General features: G+C 36.6%; 1 protein-coding gene across 2 annotated transcripts in view; it reads left to right on the forward strand.

Moving 5' to 3' along the window:
- Positions 1-21,988, forward strand: part of TRHDE (thyrotropin releasing hormone degrading enzyme) — a 209,649-nt gene extending 187,661 nt beyond the window's left edge. For both annotated transcript variants that reach the window (XM_072340919.1, XM_072340925.1), the window contains 4 exons: positions 9,162-9,329; positions 9,831-9,971; positions 14,317-14,398; positions 15,444-21,988. In XM_072340919.1, coding sequence (XP_072197020.1) covers positions 9,162-9,329; positions 9,831-9,971; positions 14,317-14,398; positions 15,444-15,587 — 535 coding nt within the window. In that variant the 3' untranslated portion in view covers positions 15,588-21,988. The remainder of the gene's footprint in view (positions 1-9,161; positions 9,330-9,830; positions 9,972-14,316; positions 14,399-15,443) is intronic.
- Positions 21,989-23,594: the final 1,606 nt, after the last annotated feature.

Genomic DNA, 23,594 nt, shown 5'->3' on the forward strand with positions numbered 1-23,594 from the left:
TTATGAGGGCAAACAAGAGGGGGACAATCCACTCCCCCTCCCTGCCACCATCCCTCCTGTGATGCAGCCCATGATACAGTTGGCCTTCCCAGCCACAAGCACACGGTGCTGACTCATCTCAAGCTTTTTGTGTGTCGATGTCTGGGGCTGGCTTAAGGCACCACAGCACACTTTACTTCTCTAACTGAACTGTCTTATTTAATTAGCAAGAGAAATAATTCATCTCTCCTGCCTAAAGATGAGAGCATTCATCTGACAGAAGAAGGCTTGAATACCTGAAATATCAAGATTACTTGTTATGTAAAGGGTTTGAGGTGGGATTACTCACTACCATCTTTAAAAGGAAAAATAAGAAACATAACTAAAGAAAAACGTGGCTCTAGATAGAAGCAGCAGTTCAAAGGCATATCATCATTTAAGTGGATCTAATAAGACAAGACATCTGGTTGTACCAGTCTAAGAATTTATATTTTAATCTCTACAATTGTTAAAATGATGCAGCTGTTTCTTTTAGCTGAAAACCTGAGATCAGGTCATAACTTGAGGTTATGGTCTATTGTCTTTTTTGTTACGGAATTTAATTTTTTCTCTTCTAAAATGGCTGGAGTCTCTGAAAAGTTTTGCTTGAAAGACTGCATTGACTTCTGACTCAGTACAAAGAGTAACATTTTTGCTCTGCCAACTTGGGATATATGCCATTCCTATACCGATGCGCTGGAAACTTGAAGCTTTTGTGCTGATGTTTAGAAGAATATAAGCTTAGTTCAAAACATGTAAGCATGTTAAAATTTCCCTGGTAGTTTGAGAACATAAGGGTACAGGAATTCAGTCAACAGTAGAATGCTATACAAGAATCTACCATTGGCTGAAAATTAAGATGTTTGCTTCTACCTTCATTTAACGGGGCTCATCCCTGTGAAGCTCTTTCATGTGTGAAGAAATACATTATTCACAGTCCTTAGATATAACAGCATTGTGGTTCAGCCTAAAAAATTAACAAAATTACCATACAATGCCTGCCTGAGCTTGAGAATCATCCTCGTTAACCCCTTTAACCTTCACTGCATTTCTATTCTGAAAGAAAAACTCATTTCTAAGAGGATTAGCAACTTTTTTGCCTTGGATAGACTGAGTAAATGTGTATTTCTGAGGTTCAGGAAAAACTGTATGGGCAAGCTGCAATCTGTAAACTCCTGACAGGAGATATCAGAACAACGGTTAACGTGCTAATACACAGTAGGATGTTTCAAATCATAACTTATCCATAGATACAAGTGTGCTTTTGCAGAACTCCCTGTGGGTTGCAGGCATGATTTTCATCCCGTTGCTGTTACCGTCCATTAGCTGCAAGTTGCAAATGTATTTCTGCTTGCAAAATGGACTGTGAAGATATGCTATGTTGAGGATGGACAGGTTAGCGTGAATACGTGAACAAGTGAAAAAGCTGCTTTGAAGTAAGATGACTGATTTTTCTTTCAGCAATTAAAGTCATCCTTGTATTCTTTTTCTGCTAGGGTTATGGTGGTACAATTGTTTTGCTCATGGGCAGCAGTGAGCAGTGGGAGATGACTGTATTGCAACAGACTGAATTGCATGTTAATGTTTCTCTAAGACACTAATGTCCAATGACAATGAAGTCATTGGAAGGCCCATACTTACTCAGAGCAACTTTGGTCTGCTCTTATATTTTCTTCATTACAAATTTGCTATAAAATTACTATTTACTAGTTGCTGTATTCTAAATACAAATCCTAATTACCATAATTAATTGTCACAGTTCCTCAGTACCCCTGGAAAACTTCTAATAGATTCAGTTTACTAAGCTTTACTGTGTTATTTTATAAGCAGAGGCAATGTAAAATACTCATTTTTTAGTACTTTTTTTTGCTTTTATTTATTTATTATCTATAAATTACAGTTCTGAGTATGCCTTCAGTATACATTTTCTAACAGGAGATAGGAAGGCACTGGTTTTCTTTTCTATAATAAAAGCAGTGCTTAAATGAATAGATAATGTTTACAGTGGAGTACTGACTGCTGTACTGGAGTGAACTGAAGTCAGCATCCATTCTGTACCCCATCGGTCAATTAAAGTTGCGTTCTTCTATCTTAATGACTAAGTAAAGGTAGAGTGAGACAGACAGTGCTTAGTGAAAATTCAGAAGATTGAAACCTCTGGTCTCTAACCAGTTCTAAGGACTTTTAAGGTACTGAGATGGGAGAGATCTGGAATGAGAATGTTCCATGAATTTTCTTGTTCTATCTCTGAGATATAAGTCAGGAAACATACCAGTGTCTTTATGTCATGCAGGTCAACCATTTTTGTGGTTTTGGTTACTAATAAAATAAAATCAGGGTCTTGGATGATTGCATTTTGCAACTCGGTTACTTCCTGTTATCTTTTGGAGTGTAATAGTGCACGTGTGAACTTTTATGTTTGCTGTTTTAAAGACTTCAGTTATTAACAATGGCTGTGACTGTTTGGAGCACTAGTTAATTTTTTGTCAGTCATAAGGAAGATGCAAGTAATTGAATAAGATGACTTCCCTCACATAATTTGAACAAAGACAGAAGTAACCAATGAGCCTTATTTGGGAATTTTAAATCCCCACACTTGATGTGCAGAATTTATGTTTACTCTGCAAGGTACAATGGATTCACTTTAATCCAGCTGCCTAAATTGACAGTGTGCTTACTTGGATGGACCTTTAACCGATGAATGGGAGTTCCACCAAAAAAAAAAAAAAAGGCAAATTACACTGCAGGAGTGGTTTTAACATGTCTATAAATGATACTGTCCATAGATCTGAGGGAATGGTAAATGACGCAAGTTACCAGTCATTAATTGAGATCAATTTCAATGAAGCCTGGCTTAAGTGGTAGAAAATCAAATGTTTTTTCAAACTAAGCATTTTTTCTTTCCTATTCCTCTTCCCTTATTTCTCTCTCTAATGATTTGAGATATGCAGTTGTGTTGCTTTGTTTCCCAGGTGTGCATTAGTGCTACCATCTTGCAACAACTTATAAGTGTACCAGAGTTTAACAACCAACATAAATATTTGTGAAAATGTGGCCACCGAGTTTTTTTTTTTTTTGCTTTTCACAGATTTGATACCCACCAGTTATTTTTTGATATCATTAGTAGAAAACATGAAAAAAAAAAAGTTATTTTAATTTTTTTCACACATAAATGTCTGATAAATATAAAACAATAAAATGCATCCCTTGTTCTGTGTTCTCAAGCCTTAGAAGTTTTAATTACTGAAAAAAAGATGAGGCATAGCAATTCATGCGTTTTGAAATGTTATTGGAGCTTTGCCAGCAAATGTCAGCTGATGCTGCTGAAATGATTTAGCTAATTAATAGACTGTTACTACATCTGAATAGAATCTTGCAATCCAGTCAATAAAACTGTTTAAGGAGGAAGAAAGCAGTATTGAGTGTGCAAGTTAATCAAGGAGTTAACACTCTGAAAGGCCATTGGGTTGTATGCCTGAAAAGTGGGAGAATCTAGTCTTGTGAAAGGCAGAACAGGGTTTTGTGGGGTTCAGGGAACATTTTTATCTTCTGACTTCTGTGTGTGACTCCCCCTGCCCTCCCCCCAAGAGAAAATAGAAAGAGGACCCTATATATAGCAATTATGGGTTAGCAATAACTAGTCTGAGATCCTTAGAAACTACATAGTTTTTCCTCCTACTTTTCAGGAGTGACCTCTCCATAACTCTGTAAAAAAAATTGAACAGAAAGGACCATATTTTTTTTTGTTGCAATCTATGTTCATAAAGGGCAAAGGAAGAACTGTCTATTTGTTGCTCAGTCTCACAAAGAAGTGCTTAACCCACCAGTAAGTCACTGTAATCAATGTTGAATATATTCAGTGTGCTAGCACCATGTTCAGTTGTGGGATTTCTGCTGCAGGAGGGGAGAGGACCAACAGCAGTACGCATCATCTGAGTTATTATATGTTCTCTGCAGGCCTCAATCAGACCTACATGATTCCTGAAGGTCTTGGAATGAGGAGACATGGTATTCATAGTATTGCCGTCCTGAGCAGACATATAACAAAATAACAGAATCACAGAATGTTTTAGGTTAAAGGAGATGTCTGGAGGTCATCTGGTCTAACATCTGCCCAAGTAGGGCCACCTGTGGCAGATTGCTCGGGACCATGTACAGGCAGCTGTTGAAGGTTTCTAAGGAGGGAGACTCCACAGCCTCTCTGTGCAATGTATCCCGAACACAGTGAGTTGCCAGTTAATATCCCAGGGATTCAGTGTCAGAACAGCAATTAAATATCAAGTCCATCACAACCCTGCTTTGGTTTTCAAGGGAAAATTGTGCTCTTGATTTTCTGTCTGGATGTGTGCTATGGCAGGGGACATTCCTCTCCTTTGTGTGCACAGTGGTACACCTGGAGTTTGTAATAGCAAGTAAAAGTATAAATGTTGGGATTATCATCTCAGAAAATAAAATTTGCATGGCGCTGCTACTCGTAGCAGAATCTGGATTACCCATCTGCAAACAAAGTAATATTCCATTATTCCATTCTTATCTGAGCATTGCAACCCATTAAACAAGACTATAAATACAGTCATCAAGAAAAATAGACCAAAGTTAAATGTTAAATAGTTCCAAAAATAAAGAAGAGTGTTTCTGATTAATTTTCTTGGTCAAATATTACCCTAAATGGTATTGAAATTTGTCTCTTAATCAAAGAAGCCTAAACTGTGTGCAATTACACTTTAAAACATTAGAACATGGTTTGCCCAGAAGATAAATAATTATGGTTCAATTTTATAAATGTATCTCCAATTGTTAGAACATACTTTAAATGGGAGCAAGTATGTACCAATTAATTGTAACTTAGAAGATTATTCTTAGCTCATTGTAGAGCTTTGTTATTTGCTCTTGAAAAAAAAAAAAAAATCCCTATAAAGGCACAGCACGATTTTAATTAATTTTTTTCTAGCTGTTTAAATTTTCACTTTTTTTCCCCAAAGTATTTAATTTTTAAACATGAGCTCTGCTAGCCACATATTTCATTCTCAGAGTCATCTCTCTTAAGCAAGAAAAATAAAGTTAAGTAAATTGAATCACTGTTCAAATAAAAGCCATTTAACGTGATGCTTTCAAAAGTTAATCTTTATTTTTATTCTTCTGAAGCATCCATCAATCATGTTAGTTCTTTAAAAATGAAAGCATCCTTGAAGGCCCAGATGAGGTTTAATGTAACAAGGGGATACATTCTGCAGTGTTACTTCCTAAGCAGTACTGAAACAATAGTTAATTTTATCCACTTGATTCAGTTAATACAGTGGGCTAACGTTCCATGTGCTGATCCAATGGCATGGAACTGCGATTTTGGAAAAACATTTTCCATTAAGCTACATAATTTAGAAAGACTATAGACTAGGGAGGTTTCGCATGTTTAGATAATGATGAAATACTGGCCCATAATGATTTCAGAGGAGAAGGAACAAAAATCTCTGCAAGTAGAGAAAATTCAATTAGAAGGCTCTCTGTTGAGGCAATAGTTAAAGAGAAATTACTTTGGGGATATTCACATTTTCATAAACAATTTTCATTTCCACAAAAAAAACCCACTGTCTACAGTTCTGATTATGAAACTCTCAGAGGAGTAATTTGTAGCTTTTCATAGCTGTAAGTTTCATAATTTCTTAAAGGTAGCAATTTTAAATTCAATATTTGTTTTTATATCTTGGTTTGTGGGGGGTTGATATTTTTTTCTTTCCGCACTGTCTTAATGACTTAGTTTATTCACTAAAATTTTCCCTGTAGTGACTGCAATGCAGAGAATATGATGCTCAAATTCAGTTGCAGTCACAGTAGAGTCTTTTTTAGCATTGAACCTGGTAACCAGACTGCAAGCATGGAACCAGAGCCATCACTTGTCTAAGTCCTTCCTCCTCCTTAGAGCATGCAATGGGGCCCATGGTCACCGAGTGCACTGCTGCTTAAATCTCTTCAGATGTAAGGGACATCCCTTAGTATGGCCTAGCTGGGAAAGCCTATGGAGTTGATATGTTTTGTTGCAAACTGAAAAAATATAAGCCTCATGAGTGAGGAATGCCAACTTCTCTGCGGTTCAGCATCTGCTTTGAGTTACCTCTGTTGATGGCTATACCTAAAAGCAGAGTGACGGTCCCTCCAGCATACCCTTCCTTCCTACCATAATGAATGGTGCAATCAGCCTACAAAGAATTGCCTTTTCCAGGTGCCTTATAGAGTATCTGTTGGCTGAATTGCATCACTTGCAGTAAATGAAAGCATTTCTTCTGGCAAAGCTCAGCAAAAACTACATGCGCTTTTAAAAAATGATTTAGTGTTTGTGTGTCAAGATATAAAGCCCTTCTGGCAGTGAAATAAGGCTTGGCTGGGTTCAGTTGTTCTTCATATAGGATACTGTGCGTTAAGACAGATTTGGGACAACCAGTTGCTTGGTCCCCTACTTTCTTTAATTTAGCATTTGCTCTTATGTTTCTTTCCAATGTATTAAAACCTAAACCCCAAATTAAAAGGAAATATATATATATATATAATATAATATAATATTTATATAATATAATATAATATAATATATAATATAATATATTATTTATATAATATTAATAATTAATAATATTATATTAATAATATATATAATATAATATAATATATATTATGTAATATAATATATATATATATATATATATATACCAGCTAATATATATGGTAAGTAAGTAGTTCTTTAAGGACAAAGAACCCAGTGAATCTGAAAATCATGGCATGATAAAAACTATCACTTTCACATTGTATGCTGTGTATACACATGTGGCTGCACATTTATGTTACTGTAGCCACTGAACCAAAGGTTTGACAGAATTCCAGTTTTTAAGAAAATGTGGACTGTCATCTCTACTAACACAAGCCAATGGTGGTACCTAACTATGTGCTGTATTAGTCTTTCTCAATTTCTTTTGTTCAAACATAGAGTCTTAATTTTCTATAATTGTCTGTTATATACAATTTCTTTTGCATTTGATTTTGAAAGAGGAACCAAACTGTTGAGACTCATTAATGTTTGAAATAGGAGGTGATTATGTGGACATGGACAGTGATTATGTGGGACAACTGGGGATGGGGATTTTCTCACACTGTGATTTGGTGGTGGAAGAAAAGGAAACAAACAGATATTGAGCCATGCTGGGATCTGCACTATGGCACCAATCTGCCCTGGCTAGATGGCAGAAGTTCATTGCAGAGGTGAACAACTGCACCTCTTATTTTGCCTTAGAAGGCAATATTGCAAGTATGTGGTAAGTTTAATTAAATGTTTCGTATTACTAGGAATTTCATAATAGGTTACATTTCTCTTGCGTACTCTTTTAGCTTTGCTTTGGAGAGTTTGCTCCTGAATAAGTATTGGTGTTTGTCTGTGTAAAATGCAAAATACCTCAACAGTAATACAGATACCTGTGAGGAAAAACTTCTCTAAGAAGCAGCTCTATCTTGAGCTTTGTCCACTCCGCATAACCAAAATTCATGTGGCAGTCAGCATCTAGACCTGCAGAGGCACCTGTAAATAAGGGTAGCAGAAAAGAAGTAGGCATTAATTGCATGAAGTTCTTTAGCCAGGAGAAGGGGGTCCACTTTTTCTTTCTGATTTGCTTTTATTTAGTTTATATTCTTTTTACTCTTTTTCTCAAGTAAGCTCATAGCTGTTCAGCTTTTGGGACTGGTTAACTCCTTAGAGGCAACAACAATCTTCATCCCTTCACAGTCACGATTATATGACCTCCTGCCTCCAGATGTGATGAGCAGCCAAAACTTTGAAATGTTGAAAACAAGATTGTTTTCATTTTACATGGATTCAAGCATGATCAGAAGGATCAGCTGAAGCTTTTCATTTTTATTTTTACAAAAGCACCATTAAAGAGGGCTGACAATAGAAAGTTTCTGTGAAAAGACTTTTTTCTGTAGGTGAAATAGATGAGACTTAAAGGACTTTTTTGATTTTTTGAGTGACGTGATGTAGTCTGTGGTATGAGACATTGGTGAAAATCTTTACATTGTGATGGACTGTTCTTTCTGTGCTATGCAAGATTTGATGTTAAATTTTACAGTGGAAATTTCATTCTCTGTATTAGTGCCCAGACACTGACAGCAGCATTTTGTACTTCTGGATTCTCTAAAGAGGTCTTGCATGTGAAGTTCTAGAAGTGATTTAAGCCAGCCATTAGTAACTAGTGAATGGTATTTTGGTACAATTTTTACAAGGAGTAGGAGGGTTGGACTCGATGATCTCTAGAGGTCCCTTCCAACCCCTATAATTCTGTGATTCTGAGGGTGCATTTTCTACAAATGACATACTTCTCTGAGAAGGGGCTTTACCTGTAGGAACACCCTTCAGCTGGCAGTTGTTTTAATTTCTATACTTACATAGGAAATGTAAGCAGAGTAGATTGAAAGCTCAGCCGAGGTCTTGTTAGAAGAAAATGCATATCCTATACAAGTTCAGAATTTGGCTTCAAGAGGCTGTTTCGTTGAACTGTATTCTGAATTTATTGTACTGGAGTAGCATATCATTTTACAACCATCCTATAGCATAGTAGTTTTTGTATTAGTATTTATATGCTGAGTAAATGACCAGATCTCTGCATTTCTTTACTCCTGAAAACATCATGTTTAGATGTAATTTTTTTCCGTACTTGTATGTTACTATATGAGGATAGGGCACTTGGCAGCACAAACAATGAGAGCTGATCAGCTCTCACTCTAAAACATCAGTAGTAAGGAAAGAAGGAGGAGTTTTGGCACAGAGCCCAGCAGCAGGCTGATAAGATCCCATATTAATTTGCAGAGCTTATGTTACCTGTCCTGCAGGTTACATGATACATTACATGTTGATGAACAGGACAGCCATGATTTACATTCTTCTGTCACTATGATGGGGTTATGAAAGGAATGGCAAACATGCATTTCCTATTAGAAAATCCATCAGGATGTCTGAGAATATTTTTGTGGATTTAGGAGATGGAAATGTAGTTTTGCACAAAAACAGTTGCAATTGGATTCTCCTAAAAGTAGTGACGTTCTTCCTTAGTTTCCAACATCAAGAAGCTGCTTGTTTATCTGAGTGCAATGGCTGATTTCTTTTTCAGAATCCCACTTAATGTGAGAGACATTGTCTACTGTACAGGAGTTTCACTGATGGATGAAGATGTATGGGAGTTCATTTGGATGAAATTTCACTCTACATTAGCAGTGTCTGAGAAGAAAATATTACTAGAAGCCTTAACTTGCAGTGATGACAGAAACTTACTTAACAGGTATAAAAATTTATGTACAGATTTCTATTTAAATTGTTTCATGTTATTTTATTAGTAAACATGAAAAATAATGCATTATTTGATTTCTGAATTGTCTTATGCTCATTAGCAATGTTTGAACTCTTTTATATATATATAATATATATATCTTGTTATATATATGTATATCTTGTTGGCATACTCATTTTGTAAATGTATTGACCAGTCTGATCTTATTGATTTCATAAAAATAGACATGAAAGGTTCCACTCAGCTTTTACTGAAATATTTTTCATCCCTCCAATTATGCGACCTTTAGAAATACCAACATACAGTACCAGAATTAAAGATTCTTCAGATTTATAGACATGTCTGGACTTTAGAAATAAACCACAAAACTTATTTGGAGGCTTAAATAATTTGGCAGTGGCCATGTTTTTTCAGAGTGTTTAGATGTGCTGTTGTTATAGTATGTGTTGACCAAACAAAATAGGATTTTTTTTTCCTTTTCTCTCCTTCCAGACTTTTGAATTTGTCTCTCAACTCAGAAGTTGTCCTGGATCAGGATGCAATTGATGTGATAATCCATGTAGCTCGAAATCCACATGGAAGAGATCTTGCTTGGAAGTTTTTCAGAGAAAAATGGAAAATATTAAATGCCAGGTAAGATAAAAAATATATGAAATTTTTGTTCACTTTCTAGTTTTTGTATAGCTCGTGTAAGTATTGTATGTATACGCATTTATGTATGTTCCTGAACCAGTTCCATTCTCTTTTTCGATGTATAGATATGTCTAAATATGAAATACATACATGTAAGTCATAAACAGATTTATTCTTATCACACTTAGAAACATTTCTCCCTTAACGATCATCTGTATGTATATGTGTTACTGTATTGTGTCTGTGCATAAGATAATGAATTCTGACTGTGTGTCAAATGCTGCAATTTTACTTCTATGTAGATAAAAAGCAGTAGTTCCCAAAGGAATTTAGCTGGTTTTAAGTCTGATAGAAAAAAATCTTTTCAAGCACAGTAGTTCAACTACCATTGAGAGCATGGAGGGTAGGGAACAAAGCCAAACTCTTTTTGAAAAATTCTGTTTTCAGAAGGATTTCTGATGCTTTCCTTCCGTGCTGTGTTTCAGTTGAGTTCTAAGTAACTGAAGAGCATAATTTGGAATCAAATATAAATGAACAGGAAGAAGATGGGTTTGCTCCTTACACCATGAATCCTTTGAACACGTGCAACATGCTCAGATGCATAGTCAACGTTTGAAAATCATTTTTTGATGAAGATTTTGATTTTAATTCAATGAATAAGAAGTTTCTTTAGTTATTTATGAACAGCCAGATGGTCTGAAAGATTTCACAGCATCACAACTCATACTGATAGATTAGAAAGGCCTATGGCTCAGTTGAAGTTCAAGTTCTCAAAAGCAGATGTCCAAGAAATTAGGACATGAGTCTAGGCCGCCCTCATGGTTTTGGTAGATATGACAGACAAAGTAGGAGAACTGTTCCATATTTGACCCGTGTGAAGCCTTCTATTGTACTACAGAGTATTTTAAATAATGCATTTAAAATTTGGTTTTTAATTAACTAAATCTTTCTCCTTGCTAAATTGATGCACAAACTTGCAATGTTTTACATCATCAATAGAAGAGTTAAGGAAGCTAAGAGACTATGCAACTTCCCTAAAAATTCAAGAACTTGTTCATGTTATGCTGGATAATATTTTATAGTATGTTTTATAGGTTTTAGAGGAAGTTTGGCTAGGAAAACAAGTTTGAACTGAAATTTGGTTTGGGGAGTTTACATTGCGGGAACGTATTCTGTGAAAGCTATAAGACTACTTAAGAGTTTAAAAATTAATAGTCATAGAATCATAGAATCACTCAGGTTGGAAAACACCTTAAGATCATAGAGTCCAACCACAACCTTACCATACTACCCTAACTATACTACACTAACAATCCTCCACACTGGTAGTCCTCCACTGCTGGTGTGATTATTCTAGAACTGGACTTTTACTCAGGAATTTCATGGCAAAACCATTATTATTATGCAACCCAGTGCAATTTCTTATGCTCAGAGTAGCAGCTTGTATTTTTCTTCCTTCAGGGATTTATGTAGTGATTTATGCCTAAAATATTTGGGCCTCACTGAAAACCTGCTAAGGTCTTTTTTTTTTTTTTTTTTCTCCCAATACTGAGTTTGTATTTCATGCAGAGTTTGATCTCCAAACACAGTTCAGAGTCAACAAAAGGACTGTAGCAGCTGCCATTCACCCTGTGCATTTTTTCTGAAAGGGACATCCTTTGGATGGAGTTTCTGCAATTGCCAAAGGATTTGATGCAGTGAAGTGCCTCATATAAGCTGTACTTACACAGTGTTTATTGAAAATAACATCAATTTGTAATTACAGATTAAAATCTTCTACAAAAGTATTTCAGAGTGAGGAATTGTTCTAACACTTTATTCCTTACAATCCAGTGAAACACATAATAAAATGCAGAATTAGGCTTCTGATTTAAGCTTGCTACATTACTACATTTATAAAATGCAAGCTTTATTGCTGAATTATAGCTCAAGTGTACTCTGTCTCAAGACATTTTTTTTTCTACCATTATAATTAATCATTTAATTTTATGTAAAACTATAATACTCTGTAATAAACATTAATTTAATAAGGTGATATCTCTATGGTATTTTCCATTGAATTTACTAGAGAAGGTGTTGATGTATGAGATAATAAGAAATAGCTGAGGGCAAAATTATGCTATAATGATATTTCCTCTAACTTTAAAACACTGCATATCAAAGAATTGGAATGACAGCCAGATATTGTCGTCCCTTTTTATTTATACATTATGCTTGTATTCACACTGCACAGGAGATATCAGTAATGTCTGAAGTCTTTAAAAGCACTCATGGTACTTCTACATAGGCTACATACAAATTAAAGTGCCCAGTAAGTCTTTGTGTGAAGTCAGTGGAAGTAAGATTATAAGGATTTAAAAAATTGTGAAAAAGAGAATTGAAAATATCATGCTCAAATTCCTATTAGTTCATCATGCAATACTTGGATGCGTGCACATAGTGTCATTGTGTGAAAATTTACTTTGACAGTCAATTATAGGAATTCCTCCATTCCTCCATTTTATAATTGCTATTAGTGACTGACTTTAGGGCAAATATACATAATGGTTATTAAGCAGTGCAGTTCTACGTGAAGTTATGGTTTTCCGTGGAAGGAATTTTGCTACTTCTTGTTCACACTGTGGATTCAGTACAGAACTGAAGCAAAATAAAAACCCTCCAATAGTTCTTATGAGGTCACTTCTGTAAAGTGGACTGGTAACCTTGTCAAAAGACTCCATCAAGAAGAGGTTCCAATTTTTCAAGCAGTCAATTATGATTCTAAACTGAGAATGTAATAAGAAAATTCTTTGTTAGAAAGCCTAAACTTGCCTAAAGGACCATGAAATCCATACTTCCTATTAGAGGTGTTTGCCTCTGGCTTTGCCTCTGACTCTATACACCAGTGTGGCTGAGGTTTTGGAAAGAGGCATGTACTTTCTGAAACACCCATGAGTAATTCAATTATTAGTGGTCATAGAATAGGATTTTTGATCCCTGTAGCAGTTTCCTTTTGCACAAGATAGAGAGCAACACAGTATATACCTTCCCCAAAACAGAAATTTCTCAAAAAACAGCATTTCCCTTCTCTCTCCCTCTCTTATTCCTCTCCCTGTGTCTGTCCCTCGTCCTTTATCTCTTCCCTTTTGGAAGGACTGTCTGGCTTACAGTACCTAGGTATGTAAGAGTAATTAATTTCAGGCTAATAGAAGCAGAACAGAAAGCCGTGACTGTGCTACTTCATTTCATTTTGAACTCTCAATTCCTCTTCTCAGTCATTTTGTAAAAGCAGGGTGTGAACTGAATTATTCCCTCAGATAAACCTAATTGCAGTGAGGTCTGTTGGCATTATTTCTGCATGTCTGACATGAGAGTTGAATTCCATATCTTCAAAACAGTCATGTTCAAATTAGCTACATATTTCTTTGGATATATGTGCAGATAAAGATAAAGATAACTATTTGTGAAGTGCTTCTTGCTGTGCTGAATGACAGCTAACTTGAAAAGAATTGCTTTTGGTTTACAATGAAATTGCTTCACCATACTGAAGACATTAGGGGGAAAAAAAAATAAAAAGACACAACCCACAGACTATTCCAACTTGTGATGCAAAACTTCAGGTGTAATATTGTTTGAGTTGCTTTGTTTGAGGAGCTGAAAAACATTTGTGGAGAACAAGATGGAAGAATAGCAATTGAATGGCCAGTTTCAAAGCAGCTGCCCAGAGAATGCCATTGCTGATTGTTACTCAATATCCTACGCAGTTACAAATCAGCTTCTAAATATTCCTTGCCCAAACTTTTGAATTTCCATTGACAAGTTGGTTCTTTGAAGGTGTTGCACGATAGCCCAGGGGATTATTTTAGCACTATTATTTTCTGTTAACATTGTTTATTTTAATTATCTGGTACTGGAACAAGAGGATTTCATTCAGTTCGCTTATCCAGTGGCTATTTGTAATGCAGATGAGGTGGATAAATGGAAGATACAGGGATAGCTTCAGCACTTCAAAAAGTCTTTTGTAATGTTAGAGCTAGGAGGACTCCTCAGAATGTTTCTCCATAGATGCTGCTCTTCTCCTGTAACAGTGCTTGTTTTTTGACCTCCTCAGCATCATGTTGAGGAAAGCTGTTTGTTAAACATGGAATATTCTTCAGTTTGGATCTCTCCCTCCTTTGGAAATCTCATCTGTAACTGAGGTTAAGCCCATTCTGCTTAGTTGTGGCTGGCTAAAAGTTATCTACTGTTGTCTTGGATCTCCAGAATTGATCCCACATCCTCTTCCTTGCGTAATAGAAGATTACTTTTTCATTTTTGTCTGGCCTGGCTCTTGCACTGACTTTGTGCATATTCTTTGCCCTTGCAGGTATGGAGAAGCATTGTTTATGAATTCGAAGCTTATCAGTGGAGTCACAGAGTTCCTCAATACTGAAGATGAACTAAGAGAGGTAATTTTTGAATGACTTCCAGACCATGAGGCTGTTTTTATTTTAAGGATGAAGCAGGGCAGGAGCAAGAATGTGTCAGCAACTGCTAAAGTCAGAGAAGCTGGAAAAAAAAAAAGTGTGAAAAGGACTGTCTTTTTCACTTTTTAACCCGTAGAAAAGCTGTTGAAAATTAGATTTAAATACACAAGGTGAATTTGGCATCATCAGGAAACAAAAATTTGTTAATTGTGAATAACAGTGGCTAAACCTACTTAGTTTTATCCAAGTCAATATAACCGGCAACGTACTGTGCAGATCAGCCTTGCAGCTCTCACTTAAAAAGAACAGTAATTCAAAGCACACCATTGCCATCAGCTATAATAGCCCAGAGGCTAGGGCTATAATTTGAGTATACATGAGAACAGAGCAGAGGCCTTTTCACTTTGTTGAAAAAAGATCAAAGTTTTATCATAAGGGGAAGAATCTGTTTCAGGCATTCATCAAATGCATACCTACTTGCTTTGTTGCAATTCTCTTCCTGCTGTAACCAGCCGCTCCTCTTCTAAATGATTAACTTGTATTATATCATCAAAAGGATTCTGCAAATCAATTTGGTAAATAAACTCTTGAAGTAAATTTGGTATAAAGTTTGGTTAAACCAAAGGACATCAAGGCTGCATTCTGCTGACATTTACTAATAAACCTGAATTAGAATCTTTTACAGTGCTCCCAGCTAAGTTTCTCTGGGTAAAAATAAAAGTTCAGAGCAGACCCGCTGTCTGTGCAGTGCAGCAACTGGCCTACAGGAGAGAAAGAGGATATGGTATTAGTGTGATCCAACACTAACTTGTCGATACCTTCCAGTGCAATTTGAAGCGTTTACTTCATATATAATTGACAATCTGCTGTCTTATTACATTTCCTATTAAATCCTTCTACGTAGCAGTACATATTCTTCAATAGTGATTAAACAGATTTGTCCTACATGACTGACTTGTTTATGTAAACTGGAAATATTTACTTTCTTTAGTCCTTGCAAATTTAACCTGTTAAATTGTATTTCCAGCTAAAGAACTTTATAAAGAGTTATGAGGAGGGAGCTGCTGCCTCTTTCTCTCGTGCTGTGGAAACAGTGGAAGCCAATGTGCGGTGGCAAAGACTTTATAAGGAAGAACTATTCCAGTGGTTAAGAAAATCCTTGACACACTAACTTGTCTTTCCAGCTGAACTTTTAACCAGAAGCACTAAAAAAGGAAAAGAAGTTTAAGAAGTGTTCAGCATTAAAATAACGAAGACAAGATCAAATTGCAGGGAGTTTTCTTTTTTCTTTTTCTTAATTATGGGTTGTTGTTTTTTTTACACCGGGCTGTTGTGAAATTGTCAAGAAGCTTTTCAGAAGAGAAGGTCATGAATTCTTGTGAAACCTGATCCTCAGTGTACACAACCGAACATGATATTAAGTGGTGCATGTAAATGTTGAAGAAAAACTAGCAAAGAAAAAAACCCTTTGAAGACTATTTCGTGCATGCTTGTACCGTCTCTGCCTGTATTCTAGCATGCTTATGTATAACAGCCACATTTTGTATGTGAATTCCAGTTACATCAAAGGTGGGCATTATACAAAGCACAAGGACTTCTCTACGACAATCAGTGTTGCAGTGAGCAAAATGAAAGGAAGGAAGAAGAAACGCAGGATTCCGACTTAGGGCAGTGTGAGATATAAATTCAGCTTTTCCAGTAGGTGCCAATTAGTCCACCATTTAGACTGTCTTTTGATTGTCACAGAGGTGCCAGCTCATTTTTTGAGCTGCAAGTTGTTGTAGCTGCAGTTTCTATATTTTCATGTTTAAATTATCTTGGAGGGGAAGAGAGAGAGAAAATGTGAGAAAAGGACATCATTCATGCACTATAATTATAAATTTATTCACTGCTGATCAGTGAAACCGTGTAACTTCAGCTGTGAACATAGTTGGTGTATATGAGGAGAACTTTGCATTGATTTTATAGAATCCATTAATCACTTCTTCTGAGCAAATTTACAAGGCAGTGATATTCATGATGGGTCACCTGACCTGTTCAGTAATAACTTATGCAGCTGATAATGCACAAATATTATAAGTAGACATAGGATTTAAGTGGGAATTAGGAAAAAGAGGAGAATATCTTCCATTCAAAGACACAAAATTAACCAACAGATCTCTCACATGCAGTAGACCAGCCTCGGTAGTGATTTACTGTGACAGATAAATCATATTCTTCATGTGGGCAGTGTCTTTGCAAATATGGTTTGTGCTGTTTATGCCAGCTTAGAAGACTGAAATATGAAGAAAGAAATGTGTGTGTGTATGTATTTGTATAGGATAATACCACAAACACTGTTTTTCTCTTTTCTTGTATTTCACACAGGAGTGTTCAAAATGAGTAATACTTTTCTTACTTGCTTTTTTCTTTTTTCTCAGTTTTTAATCTGAGTGATCAGTGATGCAGTGGAAATTTTTATTTGTACAATGCCCATCTGCACCATTGGTGCCATTCAATGAATATAAGACTGATTCATCTTAGGGTCAAACGCTCTCCTCTCCATGATGGAGGAAGACAAACAAAAAATAATAAAATTACTGAGTCTACAGGAGGCAGGTTGCAGCCATTTCAGAGGGTGATTATAGATGTATAAAAGTGTTTCTTTATCCCAGCCTAGTCCATCTCAACCATCTGATCACATCATGGCCTATACACTGGAAACGTGGTCAGGCAAATTAGAGGATGCACATTTTATCTTGCTGTTTTTTTCACAGGGCGTGGAAATTGCTTTATACGATCAGTTTATTAGGTTTACTGAGTCATTTGTGGATTGAAATATTAGTGCCAAAAAAAAAAAAAAAAAAGCAAAACCCGGCATCTTCAATTATTATGAGTGGTGTGGTGTGGAGACAGTATTGATTTCTGGGCTCTCATTCCCATGGCACTCTCTCCCTCAAGAACTGGTTAATATCTCATGACTAAGCTGTCCTACCACTGTCATGGGCACCCACTTTGAGCCTCTTATTTTGTGTTTGTTAGTGTGCAGAGGGTACTGTTTGTGGATTAAGTGCATGAAATGCTTCGGTGATCATCTGCTCCAGGGTATGTCAGCTTGACTACGCATAATCAAAAGAAGAGGTAATCCTGTGCTCTTGTACTGTTAACTCTTTGCCTTATAGTATCCCTAAACCACTGTGCTGTGTTACAGCACTAGTGAACCTAGTGTCCAGAGATATTTTTGTGTCCATGTTGAGTGAAATCCTCCTCCTATATATTTTAACCTACCTCACAGGGATGTTGTGAGGCTTGACTATTGCTAGCAAAGCACTTGAATATCCTCTAAAGAAAGGCATTTAAAAGTGCAGAGTATTACTTTATGTGGTTGACCAAACTCAGCCTCAGTGCCACTGTGTAGCTGTTGCATTTTTATTTCTACTGAATTAAAACATACATGGTTTTGTTAGTATAAAAACACAAGCCAAATATTCTTTATATTTGTAAGTAAGCCCAAAGTTATAATATCCAAAGAGTGTGCAGAAAGCCAAGCACTCAAACATGAATTACTTTGGGGATATCAGAGAAAAGAAGGGTGAATAATGGTTTGCCCATTTCAAATTCTGTTCAAGAGTGTCTTTGACTTTTGTTTTTCATCACCACAGACTAAGCCACATACCTCCAGGCTGCACATAGAAGTTTTGGGCCTTTCCACTGATAAAAGGCAAACTAACGATGTGTTTCAAAGTTGAAAATTTAATTCAGCCTGTGCATTCTGCACAGTGCACAGACAATTCCATTGTCATTCATTAGAATTTAAGTTCTTGCACATTTATCTGGTTTTGGATGCATATTAATATTGTAGTGGCCTTGAGCAACTGGTCTGCCACAAATTTTAAGTCCTACATGTATCTATTATACATACCTATTGATGTATTGCTTATAATTTTTGTATTACAATGATGTTTGTATTAGTGCTCTAACTAAGGTTGACTTAGTCTTTCCATTGTAGTTCTCTGTTCTTTTTATTTTTGTATTTTTTATTTATGCTGTTTCACACTGGATCAGGATGAAATTTAAATGGACTAAATCCAACAAAATTATAGCTGCTTTTTACAATATTCAATCCCCCTGCATTTAATTACGTCTTAAGACTTTTTTTTTTTTTTTTTTTTTTTGTAAGAAGTTCCACACAGCTATGTGTGATACCCCCATGGGAAACTCTAATAGTCTTCTTAAAAATATATATCTATTTATCTGATTGATATTTTTTTCTCCTTTACCAGTCCTTTCTTCCTTTGTCCTCATTTAAAGATGGGCACATTTTTACAATTTGGATTAGGATTAGTAAAGCAAATACCCAATCTCTTTCGCATTTTCAAATACAGAATTATATGTTCTTTTTAGTGAGAGGAGATACTGTGAAATGTGAAACCACAGTGGATGTGACCCTTATTCAAGCTTAGAAGTCGTTTTATAGAGATTTGATGAAGCCTTTGCATGACTTGGGACTCCTTGCACTTATTAATTCCTATGGCTTACTAAATCATATAGGAAGGCATAAGAACAGACTCAGTTTTATGCTGTCATAATAATATGGCAACCTATTGTACTTTTATAACACTGTCCACTACAGAAATTCCAACCTATTACTTTGTAGCTGGTCGAAATAATATTCTTATATCCTCTGCTGGCAGCTATTAAAAAGATAGTTGCTGCTAATTGTGACTAGAGCAGAACAATGAGGAAGCTTGCTTCTGAAATGAAATGTCACTTCTGCCATTACCGAGAGTACTTTGAACATTAAATTTGACTTAAGTTTGATGGAAAAACTTTGTATGTCATTAAGTTCTTTCAAATATGTGACCTTTGATGATCTTCTTAGTGAATATAGCAAGTATTTTGATACCGTGATGGGATCTGCAGGTGAATTTTATGTAGCTTTTTGGCTGTTGTGGATATTTCATTGGGCTTTGAAGTGTCAAAGGAAATATCACCACTAGTGCAGAGAGAAGTTTTCACAGCAAGGATCTTGAACCATAAAACTAAACCTAAATCTAAGTAGCAAAAAATGAATGACAAAAATGTCATGTGTATGTACATGTATGTGTGTGAAATGTCTTCTGTAGAGATATTTTTCCCATAAAATATTAGTCAGTCTGATTCTTTGAATAGAATAGAGTGGATATCTGATGATGAGGGTGGCTTTCTTTAGGAACCTGTGTAATAAGGTCTTTGTTTTCCACATGACCATAGTAAATACTGCAGTCAGTGGAAATAGACTTTGAGTCAAATGTGAAACTTTCTCTTTGAGGGAAAGCAATGTGGCTTTGGAAACTGTTTATGTATGTAATCAGTTTACCACCACTTCTGATATGAGTACTCAGCATATCAGGCCACCTGTCCTAAAGCAGGGCTTACAGCTGCAGTGTCAGTATGAGTACAAAGGAGTAAACGCACTGTCCTGCTGCTAAGCAGCCTGAATTCAGGCTGTTTTCCCAACCTTAGGTGGAGCAGCCTGAAAACTGCCAACTGCCGGCTGTATCATCCACTGCCCGTGAGCCTGCCTGCATCAGGAGGGCAGCTGGAGTGCAAAGAATCTCTATCCAAGTTTCTGTCAGCTAGATGGCAGGGACAGAAAGTCTCTGCTGGCTATGGGTTGTGGATGGTCTTTGGAGATTATCATCATTGCCTTGTGTGACCTGGGAAACAGGTCCAGCTAGTGAGACTGCACTGAATATAAAGATCCAAATTCCTGCACTGCAGCCCCCACAACTGAAAACTGTTGACCAAAATCTTTGTGAAGATCTCAAATATTGTAGTGTCTGTTGTTGAGAAATCATTTCAAACAGTCAAAAATACATAAAATTTTCTAATATGTATAAGAATGCAGACAATCCTTGAGAATGTGCCACAAATTCAGCCCGTTTTCTAACATAGGATTTGGATGGTTGTCTCTACAAATTCTTTGTGCTAGTAGTAGTACTTACTGTACCAATACCACCAAAAAATTCAGGTGTCTGTACAATCCTGTGTGGCACTGGTGTCTGTGCAATTCCCTTTTTACATTTAAAACTGCAAAAAATGAGCCAATTTGTTTTTCATGCAGCTACGGGAGCTTCTGCCTATGTTCAGACCAATACTGAAATCCAATAAAACCACCTTGACTTGAGTGAGCAGTCCCTGCTGATGTGAGGGAATTTATTTTTCAAAGAGAAGGAAGGAGAGGAAGGGACCGCTGTGCATGACGATTTTTTACTGAAGGAAGACCATATGCCCTGGTTGGAGCAGAATTTTAATGTCAAATATATTTTGAAGAATCTGGTGAAACAGAAGTCCATCTTGTGTCTCCATGCTGGCAGTGGAGGGTAGCATCACCTCAGAATACCCTACGTTGTGACCCAGTTGAGATTGGCTTGTATAAAATGCTTTCTATGTGGAATGGTTTCAGGGAGACTTTCTTTTTTAGGAGAACCACCCACAAGCACCAGTGCTATGGATTCAGGACTAGTGTCCTTTCTCAGAAAACAGCAGATATATTTTGCTGATTTGTACTGAGTGATTAAGTGTGGAGTGGTAAAGAAGTGTTGCTTAACACTTTGCGTGTTTTATGTACACTTTTTACTATGGAGTGTTGTTGGTGAAGAGCATGCGGATGGGCAGCACTGTAAGAGTATGGGGTGCAGCAGGGGCTGTGAGCCAGAAGGCCCCACCATTTTCTGCTTAGCATCATGTGGGTTTGCCCGATAAGGATGTCCCTGGTGCAATGGAGGAGGTCAAGAACTGAGATGCAGTCTCTGTTCTCCGCAGTCCATTTTGATGCAGCTAATTTGTTCATCTCCATAATTTCAAAGTGAAGTCTCACTGAACTGCTGGCACACGTGTGGCTGTGGCTCCTCAGACAGTGCAGCATGAGATAGATCCCTTGAAGTGACTGGTGTGAACTGCAGCTGAGGATCTAACCTGTTGCTGTCAGAGCAGCCCTGAGGTGCCTGCTGGGCTGGTGTACAGACTGGTTCACGGACTGGTTCACGTGTTTGTATGTACATTTCAGTAGCACGTATTTGATGACAGATTTTTTTTTTTTTTTGGTTAGAGTAATACTTTGTGATTGGTTCCAGTGTGATAAAGCTTTATAATAATATGTTTGGAGAACTGCAGAATACTGTATTGTAAAGAGTGGGGGGATGACCCTCTCTTTCCTGCAGACAGTAGATTTCAACAATGATGAAGTTCCCTGGACGTTCTGTGGAAAAATAATCCGAGCAGTTCCTAATGGAAATATCACTGTAATTATTGTATAACTACCCTGTACAAAGACAGCTTTATTATATGTGTAAATGTAATTTTGCTATGTTGTTTTTATGTTTGAGGGACAATAGACTTTGGTGTGGAAGAGACATACAGCCTTATAAAAACAGAGATTGCAGTTCCTGTCTGATGTTTTACTGAAAGGTGTTTGTTTGCTCTATTTTTGCAGAAGATAATCATATACATAAACTATTTCCCTGAAAAGTAATGATCTATTCCACTACATACACTTCAATGACATAATGGACTATAATATTGAAAATAAAGGCTTGATAATAAATTGCATTTTTTCCCAAGAGTCTCCACACATAAGATCTTTTGGCACCTTAAGAAGAAAGAAAAAGTCCGGCAGCTATTAATGCTGGTTATAATGGATGAATCCCTCTATTAATTCTGTCTCAGCCTTAGATTAATTCTGAATACTGTAATTAGAAGAACATATTTTTCCATCACTTTTCAAATCTGTACTCTTATGGAATTCAGTTCTTTGTCAAGTGAGAGGTGGAGCTCACTCAGCTGAGATACAATTCACTGGTGGTTTCACACAAATAAGTGTTTGCAAGATCAGAATGCCATTTTCAATTACAGGAAACACAGATCATTGCATTGTGTCAGTTTTGTCTCTGTGTACCAGCTATGCATACATGTATAGCTTCTAATTCTGGATCATTTGCTTTGACAAAGCTTTTGTTGCTTATTCATACTTAGACCTCTCACTCAAAAGTTTCAGCTCATCAAAGTAGTTGACCACATCTCAGCCATGTATGTAGGCAGGTAGGCAGTTCCCCAGATTTCTGTGAAGTTCATCATGTGGTTCAAATTAAGTAAAATTGGTGATGATGTAGTCACTGGTTTCAAGCACAGAATATAGCGATGTGGCTTTGCTTAATTCAGAGTCGCTAGTTTCTTTTTATTGAGCCAACTGCTTTTGCCTTTTCATTTTTATAGGAAAACATACTTTGCATATAAAGAAAAGACACTAATTGATTCTCAGTTATCTTAAAATGCCAATTTTTAATAGGGATCTTTGTTTGACACATCCTAGGATTTGGGAATATGGACAAAATTATCCTTACAGTGTTTATTAATGAATATCACAGAATCACAGAATCACAGAATTGTAGGGGTTGGAAGGGACCTCCAGAGATCTTCGAGTCCAATCTCCCTGCCAAAGCAGGCTCCCTACAACATGTCACACAGGTAGGCGTCCAGGTGGGTCTTGAATATCTCCAGAGAAGCAGACTCCACCACCTCCCTGGGCAGCCTGTTCCAGTGCTCCGTCACCCTCACTGTAAAGAAGTTCTTGCGCACATTCATGCGGAACTTCCTATGCTGAAGTTTCAGCCCATTTCCCCTAGTCCTGTCCCCACGCACAACTGAAAAGAGACCAGCCTCGCCACTATGGCTCAGGTATTTATAAACCTGGATCAAATCCCCTCAGCCTTCTTTTCTCAAGGCTAAACAGACCCAGTTCACAACACTGTGAACCCACTTGCACAACACAACACAACAATATACAACAGTGATCAGCAAATGAAACCACTAACAAGATAAAATATATGAATTTATGTTACAGTTGACCAGAAAAGTGTTTTTCTATGATATGCCTTCAAAAATGACTCCATAAATATGAGCTCGGAATCTGTTCAACATAAAATTTTATTCCACGCCAAGAACTGACTACATGGATTTTTTTTTTTTCCTTATTTTTTAGTGTGAAGCTTTCTCTTCTGTATTTTAAGCAGAACAAATTTGAATTTTGTCTCTGATAATAAAATTTTGTACAGTAATGTGTAATTCATCACTGCCTTAATTTTCTGACGTGGAGACACAGCTAAGATAAATAATACCCAGCCTTTTGATTATGTTCCCATTTCAGTTGAGATAACAG

This window comes from Excalfactoria chinensis, chromosome 1, assembly GCF_039878825.1.
Source record: "Excalfactoria chinensis isolate bCotChi1 chromosome 1, bCotChi1.hap2, whole genome shotgun sequence".
Classification (NCBI taxonomy): Eukaryota; Metazoa; Chordata; class Aves; order Galliformes; family Phasianidae; genus Excalfactoria; species Excalfactoria chinensis.